This window comes from Lactuca serriola, chromosome 4, assembly GCF_051521515.1.
Source record: "Lactuca serriola cultivar US96UC23 chromosome 4, Lser_US96UC23_V15, whole genome shotgun sequence".
Lineage (NCBI taxonomy): Eukaryota > Viridiplantae > Streptophyta > Magnoliopsida > Asterales > Asteraceae > Lactuca > Lactuca serriola.
This window is the reverse complement of record NC_136411.1, coordinates 298,890,533-298,910,840: the sequence shown is the minus strand read 5'-3', so window position 1 is coordinate 298,910,840 and position 20,308 is coordinate 298,890,533. Positions and strand designations below refer to the sequence as shown.

General features: G+C 38.2%; 1 protein-coding gene across 1 annotated transcript; it reads right to left on the bottom strand.

The window, feature by feature from the left end:
• Positions 1-9,703: 9,703 nt before the first annotated feature.
• LOC145100653 (uncharacterized) lies at positions 9,704-11,025 on the bottom strand. Its single transcript, XM_079037840.1, has one exon. It carries the CDS (start codon positions 10,884-10,886, stop codon positions 9,975-9,977), a length of 912 nt encoding a protein of 303 aa, XP_078893966.1. The 5' UTR covers positions 10,887-11,025; the 3' UTR covers positions 9,704-9,974.
• Positions 11,026-20,308: the final 9,283 nt, after the last annotated feature.

Below are 20,308 nucleotides of genomic sequence, written 5' to 3'. Positions count from 1 at the left end.
TAGGTTACGTTTTGAGGATAAAAAATTGAAAATCGAGTCTTTAGAGCGTGAACCTGTATTTCAAACAATGACTATATCATTTTAAAAGAAAAATGTGAAATCACCTATTCTGAACGAAATGTCTTGATTTATGATAACAAAACTCGGCTCTACTCAACGAGTTAGACTCTCAACTCGTCGAGTCTCTCAATTAATCTCAAAATAAACACATAATTAACATACCTGGGATTCCAGATGTTACAATTCTCCCCCAGTTGAATTAGATTTCACCCTCGAAATTGCTCCTCAACATCACAGAGATCGAAACAAATAACCCAAAAAGCACCACCGAAGGGTCTCATACCACCCAACTATCTTCTTCCAAGGACACCTGAACCCAACAGGAACCCCCAATCCCGAAAAGGACAGTCCCCTCTGCCGCTACGATACATGTTTTGACTCTCCAGAACCTGGAAACTCTAGTGGTCTGTCTCTTTGCTAGACGACCATTACAAGATATCACTATGTTATTCGCTCCTCGAATAACAGACCCAAATAACTCACTGCCCATCTGATTCTCGTGCTGCGACTGATAGAATCAAGTCACTGACCAATAATTGGCTACCGATCACTCATACCGGATATACTACTCGATCCAGATCATACTTTAGGAATGAAAGGGTCACATCTTACCAGGGGCCCATCCGCTGTACTACTATCAGAACTCATCTGAACAATGAACTCTCATCACCTTGTACTCAGACACAAGAAAATGATCGTGCTCATTCAGAAGAATCCTCTGACATCTAATATTCATACCCCAACTTCCCCTCAATTATCCCTTTCAACACTGAGCACTAGGTCAGCTCCCAACCCAACAATGAAACCTCCAATGTTACCCGTTGCATACGCCAATACTTCTCACTGGCTTCCTTCTCACAATAACTATCTCGGCTCATTGTGACACACTAGTCACGAAGTTTGCTTTACTCTAAGAGAAAATTACAATCTCAACTGAAGATCATCTCTCCCTCGACCTCTGTCGTCTACTATTCATTAGTTCCATGCGTCTCGCAACCCTTTCCATACAAATGAACTGACCCACACAGGTCTAAAACATCAGATGACACACAATACCCCTCAAAATGGAACCCATCTCTGAATCCAGAATCTCATTTTGCCTACTCAATACACCACTAGAGTCGAACTCAAACTCGAGAGTCTGGTCCGACACAGAATTGGAACCACTCGTCCCAATGAGGCACTCAAATCATGACCCATGACCCGAACTCACGCTTATATCACTTCTCCAATTCCTTCTTATTGCGATAACCACACCTTAATTCAGAATATAACGATTCCCGATCATTAAGGAGACCCCAGTCTCACCCCTGGTCCGACCACCAGGTTTTCAAAAACTCAAATAATAAGGCCACCCAAGCCTAAAAGTCTTATGCGTCATGCTTTGACTAGCGAATAATACGGCTCCCAGTAGTATCGTAACATTCCCTCTCACTAACCTGTGATGGCCAGGACTCCCCGCAGTATCACAACACTCTCTCGCTGACTGGTGAATACTATGGCTCCTCGCAGTATCACAACACTTCTCTTCTCACTGACTCGTCATGGGCTCTCTCCATGGCTTTCACCTGATAATCCAAAGTGATTACTCCCACTCGGATCCACTCACTCTCTTATCACCCTATAATCTCATCCTCGAGTCATCACCCTTCTGAGTTCATTATCGAATACTCCACGGTCCAACATAGATACGTACATGTATCCACCCAGGTTAACCATCACTACTCCTGATGACAATCATCGTGACCAAACACTTTTTCTCGCTGCAATTCACATTCTTAGATAGTCACGCTTTGATGTCAAATAGCCGAAGGGCTCCCATTGGAACCATAGATACTAGATACACCACTTGCCATCTCAAACTCAAGACTCAAAATACTCCAAAATTTAGGACATCATACCCGGATACCTTGGTACACATCACAGATTCTCACAATATCTTGCCTCAACCAATGATCTTGTAATCACGACATCATACTCAGACACCGCGATGTACCCTCTCAGAATCTCACAACCGATCTTCTCCTCGCAAAACTTGTAACTTCGGAAAATTCCCAACTCACAAATTGAAACACAGAGGAATGGTCAATGACTGAAAACACGTTGATGAAATCCGAAGCTTCTCCCTCTACTGATCACCGCCCGCACAAACTACTTACACCGAATCTGTAATTGGTTGATAAATCAACTGCTGCCCCACCTGGAGTATAGATCACATTCTATACCTATACCCGCAAATCCCAGCCATTGCACCCTGAACTCGGCGACCCAACCGCCTTGAACCCAACAATTGCAAATCCGCAGAAAATTCCTAGCCATAATAAATTCTCTGGCCAACGACAATATGTCATGGATTCACTCATCCCTCCTTAGGGACATACCCATACATCGAACCAAAAATTCTCAATCGCCGGAACTATCCTTACCAGCCAACCACCTTGAATTCACCATTACAACCTCAAAGAATTCCCAACCACCACAAGGTCTCTGACCAACGGCTGCTTGTCGTGGTGACACTCATCCTTACCTAAAGACGTACAACATGAATTATCTCGCTCTGCACCTCGCCTTGACCACCAATAACCCTGGTCTCATGTATCTGTACCGCAGGTCTCTATATCCAGTTCTCTAACTGCTCCTGAACAAATCTCTGATTCTCTTAATAAAATACCCGGTTCTTCCCCACTCAGGGTTTAAACCATAACCATTTGGCACACCAACAATTTATTCCACAGACTGTTTCACCAGGTACATCCCACCTACTCTTGGAAAGTACCACATATCACTCGATGATCTTCCCGATAGAGACCAAGCAATTCCAGATATTCCGAACCTCAGTTAAAATCCTCTAAAATTTCCCAACGTGTCATCCAAAATCTCATACTGACACACTACCGGACATCTCAACTGTCCCGTAGTAGCCATGACTCTCAGTCTAAACATAATGAACTATCATACTCCTCATCTTGGACTCCCCAACCATCGTCCCATCATGAGAACATAGATCTCACTCCCACACTCGATATCCATCCTAGACAATGAAAGCCACTGCCCCAATATATTCCTCTTGATCACCCAACACTGCTGTTAACATATGCCCTACTATACTCAATATGGTATATCCTTGTCCTTGACCCTCTAAGTCCCCACTGATGACCCTCTCATGCTATAATATTACCTTGCGGCAGACATACTTCCCCGATACTTTGGTGAAAAGATCGCAACCAATGCTACACCACAGGGTTTACCTCCAAGCTTAGAAACCGGAAGCTCAATATCACTTCTACTTCTCACAAGAACGAAAATAGCGCAATTTGGTCACATAAAGTGACGTCTCCACTATCGGCCGATTGCTTAACTCAGACTGCAACTCTCCATAAGGCACCATCTCTATTCATCCCTGAGTCTTGCGACTCAAAATGACATCTCACCAGTAAAATCTCCCGGAAGCTAACTCAATTGCCCTCCCAAGGTACGCTCTATTGAGACTCGTTCAACATTGCCCTCAAGCCCCACACTCTATCACATCTAATCCCAGTCTAATCAATCACAACTGGATAACTGGTAAAACCCAAAGCACTAACCGCCACAAATCATGGTACTCAAAACCATGTGATCATCTCTCGACCTGCTACGAATCATGGTACCAGAACCATGTTACCTCTTCTCAATTTGCTACGAATCATGGTATCCGAACCATGTTATCTCATCTCAATCTGCTACTTAGAACCTATGGAACTCTCCCTGTTTCAAGTATGGGTCCTCTGCTTTCAGTAGTATGGGCCCATACTACCTGCCACATCTACCCATACTTTCCCCACGGATCGTCCCAGATTTCCTAAGTTGCTGCTCAACTCTCTCGATCACCAATCTCACTATACGCACTCGCCTCCGGCACATAATCATCCCTAATCAACATACTAATAGAACTCAAATTACTCACTAGGCTCCTCTAGATTCTCACACTTCTCTGCCACCAGCTGCTGAAGAACTCCTTATAATGCCAGCCATCTACCTCCTGAATATCATCATATTCACTCGGTAGCTAACTCCCATCATCAAGAGTTCTGCAAAGCACAAAGCAAGCAACATTCGGGCATCAAATAACTTCCATCGAGACTAACACACCACTCGAGCACACAACTCCACTTGCTCTACTCATGACTCAAAAGCATCACTAAACTCAGGCTGTCTCACCTCTCATGGTATCTAATTACTCTTCTCAATAGACTCCTCAAATGCTCATCTAGGTATCTCCCCTAGATTATCTCTCGACTCAAAACTCCCTCACTGAATGATTCCTGCTAGATACTCTTACTCAGCACATACTCAAGGCACATAACAGATAACGACAATCCCTAGGCTAAGGCATCACACATTAGGCATCTCTAGCCCTAAACATGAATTACCTAGCCTATCCTCTAGCATGCATAATGATATCTCATAAAATCTCATCAATATTTCATAAAGAAAAGAATTTTTGGTATTTTGGGAAATCACCGTTCGGGCTCTGGCTGAGTGTACGCACTGCTCCTTCTCGTTTTTCTATTAGAAACTCTTACTCGTTTTGGAAAAAATCTTTTCTTTTGAAAACTTTTCTCAAATCCTCAGTTTGATTCCAGACATACACGAAGGTGCATCCGAATCCCTCAAACAAAGGCTCTGATACCAACTTTTAACACCATAAATTTTCGAATGAATTTTTCATTTAAAATCATAATATTCTCATAACACATTTCACAAAAATCCATTTATTTAATCTACAAATCGTGACTTCATAATTGTTTGACTAAAACCCAGAATCCCCAAAACATAACTCTATCACTAGTGTGTACAATCAAATCAGTGCCTTCCCGTGATCCTCAGAAAACCTGAAAGACATAACACACAACACGGTAAGCACGAAGGTTAGTGAGTTCCCCAAAATACTACACACACAACTCATTATCCACTCGAGGCTATATCACTGTAAGACCCTCCGGTCAATGTGTTTCAGTGGGACCCTCCGGTCCCATACTCGGGTGGACCCTCCGGTCCTAACTCAGTAAACTCAGCATAATACATAACATAAATCATAACAAAATAATGCAGGATATCACAATACACAACATAAGCATATAAGACCCTCTGGTCACACATAGATTAGCTACTCAAGGTATGTATAGTGAGAAGACTCACCTCGAAGCAAGCAACCAGTTATCCTCATACTTGAATCTCGAACTAGCCACTGCCTAACACATAAGGTAAATATCTCTAATCAATACTCAAATTCTCAACTCTAAGTAAACCAAAGGTTACTCTTTCTCTCTCTACTCGGGAAGTGGGCAAAAGACCATTTTACCCCTCCATGGTCTCCATTACTCACGATTGACCCAACCCTAAAGTCAACATAAGTTAGTCTCGAGACAACAGTACTTGTTTGACCATACTCGTTGAGTGCACTCATGCAACTCGTCGAGTCCACTCGTATCCTCAGAAGTCTCGTGAAGGTTACACTCAGCTCGTCGAGTTGACCCCCAACGCGACGAGTTATTGCTTGGCCACGAACACCGGGACGGACCCAAACCGACTCGTCAAGTCAGCTCATGGACTCGACAAGTTTACTCAATCAAATTTCCCATTTAGACGTTCAAAGTCAGATCCATTACTCCAAACCCTAGATCTAGCCTCCTAAGGTCCAAAAGTCACGTAAAGTTTTGATCTTTATTACCATGTATATCATATATTGCTCTAAATGCCATCATAACTCCAACAAGGCACCAAAACACAATAACTCTTAAGTGACTGAATAAAAAGGTGATAGAAAGCCCTGTTCATCAAAAACATGAAATCTAATCACCACAAGGAGAAAGGTGAGAACTTTTTACCTTCTCCAGAAGCTTTTGGACGAAATAACACTGATCTATAGGCCCCCTTCTTATTCCTTGATGAATCCTTCCCTTCCTCTTCAAAAGAAATGTACCAAAAGACCCCAAAATTAGCTCCTTTCTCACTCTCTACCTCAAAAGGACGTTAGTGTTTACTCTCAGTAAAGGTGTGCCACAAATGAGGATATAAGTGCCCTTAAATAGGTCCCAAACCCGGGGATTTAGGGTTTCACCACTCATCGTCTACTCGGCGAGTTGACTCTCGGAATCGTCGAGTAGACCATTAATCCCACGTAGTTAACTCGACCCTACTCAACAAGTTATACTCTCAAGTCGTCGAGTCTCTCAATTAAACTCAAAATAAACACATAATTAACATACTTGGGATTCCGGATGTTACACTATCAATCTGAGATTATCCAGCCCGTGCCACATGTGACTTAGAATATTCACCTAACAGTTAGCTCACATTACTAAAAGTCCCACAAAACATAAAGCAAGCAACATTTAAAAAATGGAAGGTAAACTAACCACATAATCCAATCAAACTGTTCTATCCCCTACCCAGGAAGCTGTACTAGCATGCAATTCATAAAGCTCATACACATGCAACAGGCACATAAGGCATCCTCCGTAGATCCTTAGTCCTAATCTTGCATGCAGTTTTCATAAACATATCATAACATAACTTAAACTTGTATGGGTATTTTGGGGTACTTACTTAAGCTCGACTGATTGCATGCACCACACCCTTTTCTCTTTGTCAATTTATTTCTCCTTTCAAAATTCTTTTCCTTTTCTCAAAGTTCTTTTGTAAAAATGATTTCCTTTTGAAAACTTTCATACCAAGTCCTCAGTTCAGACACACCTGAGAGTGTGCCCAAATCCCTCAAACCAAGGCTCTGATACCAACTTGTAACATCCCAAAATCATGACCAAAAATTTCATTTTTAAAACATTAATCAAACCATAATTATAAAATATTCATCCATAAACATAAGTCATTATATCAAATCAGAGTATCATTTCAAAACACTTGTTCAGTTAATCAGAGTGAAACATCCCAGGCTAAAACTTCTTGGTGTGTGCTATGCGATCATCCCGAGATCTTCCCTCCATTACCGGAAGTACCTGAAACCAAAACTAAAACCTGTAAGCACGAAGCTTAATGAGTTCCCTAACCTACCACATACCATATACATAACCACATATTGGGGCCCCGCCCGCTGCACCGGGACTAGCCCGACTTCGGACTTGCTTCGGCATCGGGCCCCGCCTGGCATCGAGCACCGCTCGGTATACAGATCTGTTTCTCTTAGGCCCCGCCAGTCTCTAGGTCCTGACCGCTAAGCATATACAACCATATAAGATAACACATAACACATAAACTAAACATACTCCATTGTATCCCTATTCTAAGGCCTCGCCTATCTTGGGCCCCACCCCTATCCTGCTACTAGTGAGTCATGAAACCCCGTCTATGCTCCTGCTGATAGTGAGATACGGGACCCCGCCCACACTCATCACTCTCCTATCTCGAGCCTCTCCTCTGCATGGCCCAAACCGAGGCCCAAAACATGACAAGCCCATAACTGATGAGTACGTTGGGCGTACTCCTATGTATGGTAAGTGCACAAGCTAAATGGTGCGTACACTGGGCATACCATCATGTACGCTCAACGTACTCCCCCTGTTAAGTCATTTTCCCATTAAGTGCTTAATACTCCACTTCAGAGGCTACAATCTCAGATCCAAGTCCTTTTCCACGTTTTATTCCATAAAGTCACTGACTTGGTGACTTTACTTAACCCAAATAAGCCCAAACTCTGAAAATGATCTTATACTTCCATAAAAAGGGCTAGATCTCATGCATTATTACAAATAGACCATCAAGATTGAAACTTTACTCCTTATGGGACACTTTTAGCTCTGAGGGTGGAAACCTATGCTAAAAAACAAAGTTGCATCATAAAGGTCCATTCTTGGAACCAAAATGACTCTAAAACCAAACTACACTAGATGTAAGCATTCTTAGGTAAAGTTATGAACTTTAGAACTCCAAAGAGTCCCAAATGATGATGTTTTCCCAGATCTATGAGCACAAATTATCCTAAGTCCTTCCTTGCAAACTTATTCTTTCTTCTTCCAAGCTTAAAACCTCCAAGATGGGCTTTTCAAGGTTACAATCACACAAGAATGAGGGGATGAGGCGTTCAAGGGTTTTTCTGAGGGTATGGGATAGATAAGGAGGCTAGGGTTTTAGCCATTATGTTCTTTATATAGTGCTTGACCCTAAAATTAGGGTTTTTTGGTTTCTGGACGTACGCTTGACGCACTTCCTGTACGTTGGGTGCACGCCTTAAGCGCCCACGATCATTCTTATTTATACGCTGGGCGTAACCCAGCTTACGCTGGGCGTACTCACCCAATTGCCGCCTTTGCATGCAAGTTTTTCCGTTTAGGGGCCAATTCTGCCAATAACTTTAAAGTGCTATAACTTCTTCATTCTAAGTCCGTTTCCGACGAACTTTATATCCACGAAAAGGTGGCGAGAAGCCCTACGCTCCTATCTATACACCTGAGCCTTAAAACCATTCGAATAGAACCCGAGACCCATAAATGACCGAAACGCCCCCAGCCTTGGCCTCCTTAATCTATAAACGAATACTTCCAGAATTGGGTGTTAGATGATTTCCTTCCTTCAAAAGCACCAAAATACACCTAAAATGAACTTCTAAGCTCAAGAACACTCAACAATGGAGTTAGGGTTTCGTGGAAGCTGATTAGGGACAAAAGGGAGGCTGATAGAAAGGATCTTTGGGACGTAATGTTCTTTAAATAGTGCTCAAACCCTAAATATTAGGGTTTTGGGTCTGGACACGTACGTTGCACGTACCATCTTGTACGTTGTGCGTACGTGTATGGAACCTGCTATCCACTTACTCGTGTACACCCCGTGTACATGGGTGGTATGCCCGTCGTGCATATGGCACCCCCAAGGCCAAAGATCAAGTCCAAGGTTTTCAAGCCCAAAATCATAATTAAATGAGTAACCAAATTAATTAAATAAATACCTTAAAATTACCGGCGTTATAGAAAGTTTTGTGCCTCGCCTTTTGATTATAAATTTACAATGATAGATTACAGAAAATTTTGTTACTCTTGTGATTTTTGTGATTTTGTCTTTACTTTGTCTATTTTAGCAAAACATTTATGGTTGATTGGTTTGTGTAATTGTGTTTGAATTTTCGGAATTAAGATTCAAGAATGTTTTTACATATGTTTTTTAAAATAAAACATAAAAATAATGATAAAGAGCAACATAAGCACACGAATCTTGATTTAAACTCACTACATGTCGATTCGACAGAACGACCAACTATGTAATTTTATCATGTGAAAATGATGTATTAAAAAATTTGGATTAAGAAGATATGTTTATTAATATATATTAAACTGTAAGACCTCACCGGATACAATTCTAAAACTATTGATAATTTGAGCCAACCCACTATTAGTAAATTTTAGTTTCTATATGTTTCAGTGATATTTCAGTAAGCAACCATGTAGTATTTGGTTTTAAATTCGCTGGTGACGTACATCTATGTTCTCTTTCAAACTACATGAAAAGCTTCGATTTTTATCGCATCAATATCCCATTTGGTTTTCATTTTATTTTTGACGTTGATCCTTTATTACTTTCTTTTCTATATCGAACATTTTTTAAAAGATAATCCAGCTTCAAATTTGGTTGCCGTCCCTTAATCAATTTTTTCATCTACTTTCTCGAGCCTAATTATCATTCCTAGCTTACTCCTAAAGATCACGAGTACAATGATATCATTCAATCATCCTACTTTTAATACCTTTAAACATTCATTTGAAACAATCCACTTCGAATTAGAACCAACACCGACATATATCTTCCCACACGTGTTCGATCATGTCAGAAAACCCATCAGAATTAAGCCAGGTATTAAAAACAATAAATGGAATTGTCGGTTTCTATTTGTACTTGTATTTTTATACATAACTAAGTACAAGTTTTTAGTTCATGTAGGAAACAGTGTTCAAAAGAGATCCTCTTGTGCTTATTAATGTCATATATATACTCTCCAAACTGTCTTCAATTCTTCCTAGTTGAGCTTCCATCGTCTCCAATTGACATTTACCATTTGACCAAGACCACAATCCATCTTTAATGGATCGAGTAGGACATACAACGTCTAAACTTTCAAAATCATAAGTTATTCTCGAACGTTGTTCTTGTTGTAGATGGCGATGTTCTTCACATGTCACTCTGGATTTTTGGAACAATTTTGATACCACTATCGACCATTTATTTTCCGTTGGCGTTCTTGAATCTTCTATCAAAAAAAGCTTCAAGAGTGACTCGAAAATGGTAACAGTCACATCCGTAACTTCCTTTACCGTTTTGATCACCACCTCATGATCGTGATCGTGTTGATGGTCTAACTTTCTGGCCATTGATTGCTTGAAACTTGCTATCAAACGCTTGACATCTTTTGTAATTCTCTTCCTAAAACTATTATATTGTACAATGCTGTTTTCTAGGGTTGAAACTCCGTTTCTCTTCCTTAAAGCGCACTGAAGGACAACAACATGACCTTTATATTCTAACACGATATCTCTCATGATGCCACAAACATCCAAGAAGCCGACAAGTCCATCCATTAGCTCATCAACCCAGTTTTCATTTTGGATAGAAGATAAAGAACTGATAAGCTCTTGAAGGAGTCCATACAATGGTGACAACTTACATAAACTCTCAGAAACCGCTTCTGTAGTGGGCTTACAAGATGAAGACCATGATGATAATACCCATGTCTTGATGTGGGTAAGCTCATTCTCGATCCGATGAGTGATTGGATGGGATGTTGTGGGGAAACTTATGGAACGAACTCCACAAGCAGTGTTTTGTTTGTATGAAATCGCCATGACTGAAGAAGAGAAATTAAAATGTTTTGGATTGGTGTAAGGATATGGTAGGAGGAAGGTCTAAGGTCTGCTATATATGCTTGCAAGTAACTCTGGAATAATTGGCTTCCAAAATCGGAGATTTCTAAAAGTCCATGGAAGATCATATATAATATATTGGCTTGCATGATTGCAATATGAAAACTAAAAAGCATAAGTAGGGAACAAAATTACATAATTTCCCCTCATACTTCTTTTTTCTGCAAAAACGATCCCCCACAAGTTAGCAGCTGCACCCTTTACATTTAAATCAATATTTTCTTAATTTGTATGGGTATATAAAGGTTATGTTCACATTTAGTAGTTAGAGAGTACCCAAAGCCAAACAAGAAGGCAGAATAGTGAAAATATGCTAAAAAGGAAAGTTATCAACTTTTTAATGATCATGCTTGTCAATTAGCTAAAAAACCATCTTATTTTTAGAAATAAATCTAATTACTCTTTGTTTTGATAAATAAATATGTGAACTACACTATGTTTTTCCATGAAATACTTGTTATCCAAGCACTCATTTGGAACTAGGTACAAAAAAGTTCAGTTTTCTTTGCATCATATATTAATAGCCACTCATGTTCTTTTCAGCTCCCCCCTTATGTCTTCACCTTCTAGCTCTTTAAAATCTTTCTCGCTTAGCATCATACTTTATGTGTCATATTATAAAGAAAGGAGTGTTAGAAATTTGGAAGTAAAAACACTTGGAATTATGAGAGTTGTGATTATCACTTTCAAATCGAAGTATTTCGATGGTATATTGAAGTCCTGAGTTGGATAAGACTGATAAGTTTGAAGAACAAGAACAAAGAACGAGAAATTTAGAAGTCTGAAGGTCCAAAACTGGTATCTGGTTTTTTTGTCTGAAAACTGTCATATGAGAGTTTCAAACTGTCACAAAACCAACAAAACTATTATAAAAAAATTGATTTTACGATAACGGTCAAATTGAGACAATTTTCCAAAAAACCGGATCACTCTTGCTTCTTTTCACCATAATTCTAACAGTGTAAAAATGGAGGGGGCTCTAAGTGTAAGTATCAAAGATTGGTGATAATATTTGAAAAAAATGAAATAAACATCGACCAATTGCGTCAATTATCCTTTATTAATAAGGGAAAGCATGGGCTGGCTTTTCGCTCAGGAGCTCAATTATTAATTATTATGGACAAGAAATAGCTTTGAATATTAATGAATCCGGACAATTAAAGTATATATCTGGCTGTACATCTTTATGAAACGAAATGTGCCACGTTTTCATCGATGAGACATAACGCCACGTTTCTTTCATCATCATACAAGAAAATGACATATCCTTTATATTTTTTTGGAATATTAATGAATTCGGGACCACGTTTCTTTCATCATCATAAATCAATTTTTTTTTTTTTTTTTTTTTTTTTTTTTTTTTTTTTTTTTTTTCATATCTGTTCTCCTATTTCATTTGGACATATGTTATTTAATAGAATTTTAAAATTTTCAATTTTCCACTTGTCATTTTATTATATTTTTCATTGTATTAAATTAAAATTTCACATTTAATATGTAAGATAATATACATGTAACATATTTATTAGAAAGGTTTATATATGTAATGTATTTAATGTATTAAAGTCTCATTTCTTATTTTTGTTATAAATTCAAATTTCTCAAATTGTTAAAACTTCATATATATATTTTTTTAAATAAACTCATGTAATACATAAGTCTCACAGTTAGTCATCTAATACATATCCATAAAAAAGTTAAGAGTTAGCCCATTTTTTTAAGCATAATATATAATAAGTTTATTTTCTTCATTGGATTTTTTTTTTTTATATTTATTTATTTGTAAAACTATTGTACCGTAAAAACACAATTTCATTATAATTTTATTTTCAAAATTTTATTAATATAATTTTATTTTAAAATTTTCTTATCAAAACATTATATTATAAAAATACAATGTTATAATTAGAGGGATAATGACTTTGGAAAGTAATTAACTTTTCAGTAAGTTCATATATGGGTAACTATCTTTTTTTTTGTACACATCTAGATAACAAACTTGTTGGAAGTGTTCACATATAATCATTATGACCGTCTGTAGCAGGTTCTATCCTACATATGAACACTTTTAGCAAGTTCGTTACCTAGATGTGTGTACAAAATAAATAATTACTCAAATATAAATAAGATGAAAAGTAAGAATAAATTACACGAATGGTCCCTGTGGTTTGGGGGAATTTATGTTTTTGGTCCCTAAATTATTTTTTTAACCCGGATGGTCCTTACTGTTTATTTTTGTTGTGTGTTTGGTCTCTGTCTTCCTTAAAAAGACTATTGTGCCCTTACTAGTTTATTTTTTAATTAATTTTCTTACTTATGTATTTAGTTTTTTTATATATTTCAAAAAATTAATAGACCTCACATATTTGTATCTCCTCATCTTTGGTGCTCAAGATCATTTGATTTAATAGTTGACCCAGCCCCTTGTTTGAAAAAACCCTCAGTTTCAATTGGTATTTTTTTCATGAAAAGCAGACGTGAGATAAAAAATCTAGTGTTTCACTAAGATTTCGACCAGTGGTCCCGAATTCAAGTTGATTCTATTTTGCCCCTTCATAAGAGAAAGACGATCAAACAATTCCTAATCATGGTCCTTGCAGATTGGATTATCCCTATAATATACATTGTCTCTTCATCCTTAGTTGGTGAGGAGATACAAACAACAAGGAGTTGGGTCAACTATTAAATCGACTTGAATTCGGGACCACTATTCGAAATCTTAGTGAAACACTGGACTTGTTATCTCATGAAAAAATACCAATTGAAGTGGAGGGTTTTTTCAAACAACAAGTGGCTAGTTCAACTATTAAATCAAAAGATCTTGAGCACTAAAGATGAGGAGATACAAATATGTGATGTCTATTAATTTTTTAAAATATATAAAAGTAGATACATAATAAGAAAATTAATTAAAAATAAATTAATAAGGGAACAATAGTCTTTTTAGGTAAGACATGGACCAAACGCGCAACAAAAATAAACAGTAGGGACCATCCGAGTTAAAAAATAAGTTAGGGACCAAAAACACAATTTCCTACTTCACCCCTACCCCCCCCCCCCACTCCGAGTTAAAAAATAAGAAATCACTTTTGTCTTATATGATTATTACATATTTTATAAAATATTTACTATTTTATTGAAAGATCCATTCTTCAATATAAAGTTCAAGAAACCATTCCCTACTTCACCCCTACCCCCCATACCTACCCCACCCCCTCACCCTCCCTCCCTCTCCTTCTTATTTCAATCGAAACCCCCCCCCCCCTTCATCACATCTTCTTCATTTTGTTCATCTTCTCCTCAAGAACAAGTTCTCCCTCTCAAGATTAATTTCCATAAGTTGGTTCTTGATTTCTTGGTAAGTTTTTCCTTACTAATCTAGTAATTATATATATATATATATATATATATATATATATATATATATATATATATATACTAGTTTTGTTACAATTACACACATTAATATGTGTTAATATCCATAGGATCTTTAGATCTTCATGTGTCCTTAACTTGAAATCTTTCATCTCCACCTCTTTATCCACCAAGAAACACACTTAAGGTGAGTTCATACCCTTCATTTTCATCTTTATCCATGTTTTAGAGGGGAGAATACAAGTAAACTTGTATAATTGTACAAGTTGTTATACATGCTTACTTTCATGTTGTTTAAAAATGTTATCTACATGAAATAATGTTATTGTTAGGATTGAATCCTAGATAGATCGAATAGAATCAGACAAGTAAAGAATATGAACACGACAAATAGATCAAAATGTGCTGAATGATTATAAGCCACAGCCATAGAAGAACTCGATGAAGAATTGCTACTGTAGAGGCATGTAGGGTTACAAGACTATTTGAAAAGATACAAAACACGGTGCATGCATGAACCTTAAGGACTATAAACCTAATAAGAAATTACAGGTGGATAGGCCCAACCTGATTACAAAATGGACTAAATACATAATCACAATGACGCAACACTTATACCCAACAGTTATTACCTAGTATTATGAACATTTATGTGTGGTATGTTGTTTAAAATACAGATCTATGAAAAATGAGTAAGAACATGCTATATGTTCTTAAGAAAAGTTCATAAAAACAAAACTATAAAAACTAGGGTTTTTATGAACATAATATGACTTTTCTAGCAAATATGGTTATAACCAAGTTATTACACCATTTTTGTGGGATATAAATCCAAATATGTTATTTTGGACATATGTTATGAAACTAGTTATAAATACCAATGATTTGGTTTTACAAAAAGAAAACCTAAAAATCTATCATTTTATGTAAAAATTGGGGTTTTCTAACAAAAAAGGTCATAACTAGGTTATGATACCGTTTTTGTGAGATTTGACATAAAATATGCTGTTTTAAACATATAAGGTTGCTTTAATTAAACTTCACAAAAAGGTAAAAAAATAAATTTCACAAATTTTATAATTCAATATTTACTGTTTGATGACGTAAAAAGTCAGAAACTAGAAAACTGACAGTATCATACTAATAGTTCATATGCTTGTGCTAGATGTATAATATATGATACTTATGAGCATCTAAACATGTTAACTTATATATGTGTGTATATATAGGTACAACGAAATATATATAATAAACTATAATATGTGTAGTTTGTGGGTCATGAACACTATTATAACATTTTGGGACAAGACGAACAATTATATTAAAGTATATAATTATATTAATATTATGGAAAAGTGATATTTACATATACAAGGGTTTTTATTACACCAAAACGTAAACTTGTTGAAACATTTATGTGAGACAAAGTCTTCATCGTATCTACGAGTTTATACACTAAAGTCCTAGATCATAACCAGAATCTTGGTAAGCGAGCGTGATACTTATGTATAGATCTATACGGGACTGACAATCCCGCACCTAAGCTGCTAGCTATAGCTAGACCGATAGGTCTAATGTGACAAATGTCTAACATTCCGGCGTCTGAAGAACGTCGCAACAGGCCAACTTTGGTTTTAGCATGGTTGTAACAACTCACATGAGAAATCGATGATACATGTAGTTTATGGGGTAATATGCGTTCAAATTGTTTTATATAAGAATTAAACTATGTAATGCTATTTTAAGTATATAGATACTTATATATTTTTGGTCTCAGGGTTTTTAAGACTACAACTCATTTTTAAGGAAATATTGGATTTTTTGGGAACAAAAACAGTCATTTTACAAGGAAAGAGTTACACTTTTTTCACATACAAAACTCTTATGTAATTGGTTTTGAAACATACAACACTTGAAAAAAATGTAACAGTTTCAATTATATTTATGATGATTGTGTTTTCTTTGATCACTATTATACATTATGTTGTGATATTGTTCATGAAGTTTTCCACCCGTAGACGTTTCCGCCATCCTGGTTTGGGGGTGTGACAGATTGATATTAGAGCATTGTTTATAGTGAACTAAGTATATCAAACCATGTAAAATATACAACTATAAATACAATGGGACTAAAACTCTCTAACTAAACCATTTCGTACAAGAATACTTTTAAAATATAATGATGTTTTATAATAAAGTATAGGTACATACCTACAAACTAGAACAATGTCATAACAAGAATAATACAAAAGTAATAAGATAAGTTGAATGTTACGAATAGGCCTACGTATTTATGTAATCAGATCTAGGATAGATAGAGCCTGATCAACTATATTTGTCTGAGACATGACTAACAAGTGCATGGGAATAGTCGTAGTGAACAACAAGTCTAAAAATTACTAATACCCCATACAAAGAAACTCTAGAACCAAACATAAAGTTTAAAATACTACAAGAATATTTTATGATATTATAGAACCTTACACCTAGACTCCTTATGTGCCTCTTATATCCTATCTTTGCAAAGTTGACATGGCCAGATTTCACATACCAGGAGATCCTTACTTTCCTGATAATAGGAATGGTGGATGGATCGAGGAGGAGCCCAAGGAGCAGCTCGAGGCTGAAGCACCAGCCGTTGAGGAGGACCCGAAGGAGGGTCAAGATGATGATGAGGACTTGATAGAGGAGGACTCCGATGCTGATTCTGAGATCAGCAACCCATACTTTATTGTCCTTATCCTGCACGATCCTATACCCGAGCCGAGTTTTCATGTATACTGCCATCCAGGTGGTCTATTATGGATGCGCACTCCTCGTAAGAGGATACCTCCCTTTCGTGGACCCAAGATTTTTCTGACAGGTGTAACACTCTAGGATCTGACACCCCGCTGGGCAGAGAACCCACATAGATGGAGCCGCGAGCATGGCCATCGTCCCCCGTGCAATATGTGCCGAGAGTTCTACGGGGGACGATGGACATGCTCGCAGTTCAGCTGAAAGGGCTCTCCCTATCATTACTCACAGCGTCTCTCGCCTTGACTAACATGTTAAGGCATCTACCAGCCAGTTCTTAGATGTTGGTGCAATGCTGAGGTCACCGCCGCTGGTTTCATCATCTAGGTGAAGATCATGATCAGACACACAAGATTATCGATTGTCTTCTGGATGATGTCTCGATTGCCCGAGCCGAGGTTAGGGAGCTCATGAATAGGCATGCCGACATGGAGAGAGGATGATTGAGGTAGAGCGTCGAGCTGATGAGGCCAGAGAGGAAACAAAGGAGATGCGAGCATTCATAGCTACACTTCTAGGGATGAAGGATGTCACTCACCATGAGTAGTGTTTAGGCTACTCAACTTTTTTTTATAGACCAGGTCTTGTGAGTAAGCGTTGGTGCTACTCCCTCATATATGTAGGTCCAACCCTATGAGTAAGTGATTACACTATTCTAAGGGTCGTTATGTTGCCTATTTTATTTTGGGTTTCAAGTGTATTATAGACCTCGATGAAGGTCAATTTTCCAAAACTATGTACTACTATGAAACACTATCAATGAAATGGTTTGCATTTTCTTTAATTAGGTATTACTATTAAGTTCATAAATTGTTATGGAATTGTTTACTTATTATAGTAATTATTTTTTTATGAAATGTTTACAAGTTACAATAAAGGTGAGACATAACAAACATATAGCTGAGACGTTCTATTTCGATAATACCCGACTTATAACAATTATCGAGGACTTACCATCATTCCTTCTCTAATCCTTATGGCAGAAGAATGCCACCACGCAGAAGTAACTGACGTGCCGGTAGAACACAAACAGTTCCACTAACACCAACTCCACAAGTGGACCCCGCTATGTTCAAAGCCACTGTGGCAACCGCCATGGCACAAATTTGCGCTAATGGCACAAATGGAAATAGAAATGGAAATGGAAATGGAAACGGGAACAGAAATGGGAACATTGCCAACAGTTCCAATCATGGTGAAAGCCAAGGACACCAACGCATATGCTCCTACAAGGATTTTATTAACTGCAAGCCCAAGACTTTTCATAGTGATGGAGGTGTCATCACCTTAACAAGATGGTTTGAGAAAAACTAAATATGTGTTTGAAGTCTTCTCATGCCCAGATGATTGTAAAGTCAAGTACGCAACTTGTAACTTCACTGACTCGGCCTTATCCTGGTGGAATGGCCATGTTAAAACCCTGACTCTCAATGTGGCCAAGTCTATGAGTTGGGAAGACCTAAAGGTCATAATGTTGGAGGAGTAATGCCCAAGAGGCAAAATTTAGATATTAGAACGAGAGCTTTAGAACCATACAATGACGAGCTCTGATGTGACCGCCTATACTACCAGGTTTAACGACTTAACAGTTCTGTACCCCGGGATGGTCACCATAGAAGACAAGAGAGTGGAAGGCTACATCTGGGGACTATCCCCTAGATTCAATGAATGGTTGTATCTGCTAACCCAACCACCTACGACAGTGCCAAACGTTTGGCACAAAGTCTTGTCGACCACGGAGTCCGCCAGGGCATTATGACACCCACACCTGATCAACTAAAAAGAGGAGATAACAAGCAAAAGTTCTGGAACAAGAAAAAGGGCCAGCCGACTCAAGAACCTATCAAAAAACAACAAACTGTGGGAGTCCATGTCGCCATTGTCCCCACTGCCCCAGCTCCGACTAAACAATATGCTAAGAATCTACCTAAATGCAACAAGCGCAACTTCCATGACAATTGAGCTTGCGGGTGATGTACTGCAACAACTGTAACAGGAAGGGGCATACCGCTCATTTCTGTAAAGCGCCAGCTCAATAGACCACCCAAACCACTAATGCTCAGGTGAGTCAGGCGTGTTGCAGATGTGGAGAGACGAGGCATTTCAAAAGGGAGTGCCCAAAGGCAAATAAAAAGAATGTCGAAGGCGTGGGAAGGGTCTTTACAATGGGGCACGAGGAACTGATGATGGACCCCGCTTTGGTTACTGGTATGTTCCTCCTCAATAACTCACATGCATGCATACTTTTCGATAACGATGCAAAGAGAAGTTTCGTGAGCCACAAGTTTAAACACATACTCAAACAAAAACCTCAATCACTCAATCAAATATTTACAGTAGAGATGGCTAATCGAAAAACTGAAAACACCAATAACATATACATAGGATGCACCCGAACTCTAAACAATCACTCCTTCTAAATCGACCTAATGCCTATTACAATAGGAAGCATTGATTTGATCACTGGCGTGAACTGGGTAAGCCCTCACCGTGCCGATATCATGTGTTATGAAAGGGTCGTCCGACTTAACTTACAAAATAACAAAAACCTTTACATTTATGGTGACAAACCCGACACAAACCTCCGAATTGTCTCTTGCATAAAGGCTCAAAAGTACCTACGCAAGAAGTACCACGTATTCCTAGCCCACGTTGTTGATGAGAAGAGATAAGTGAAGGACATCAAGGATATTCTAGAAGTCTGCAATTTTCCTGACGTATTCCCAAAAGACCATCCAAGAGTACCACCCGTGCGAAAAGTCGAGTTTAGAATTGACTTGATTTCTACCCCCATAGCCAAATCACCATATCGATTAGCCCCGACAGAAATGCAGGAATTGTCCAGTAAGTTGAACGAACTGCTGAGTAATGGATTCATCAGACCAAACTTCTCATCTTTGGGAGCACCAGTCTTGTTCGTAAAGAAGAAAGACAGATCATTCTATATGTGCATTTACTATATGGATTTGAACAAACTCACCATCAAGAACCGATATCCCCTACCTCGAATTGATGATCTGTTCGACCAACTTCAGTGATTGATTTACTTCTTGAAAATCGATCTAAGGTCGGACTACCATCAGCTCAGAGTCCAGGAGGAGGATATTCCTAAGACAGTGTTTAGGACTCGTTACGGCCACTACAAGTTCGTTATGACATCCTTCGGATTGACT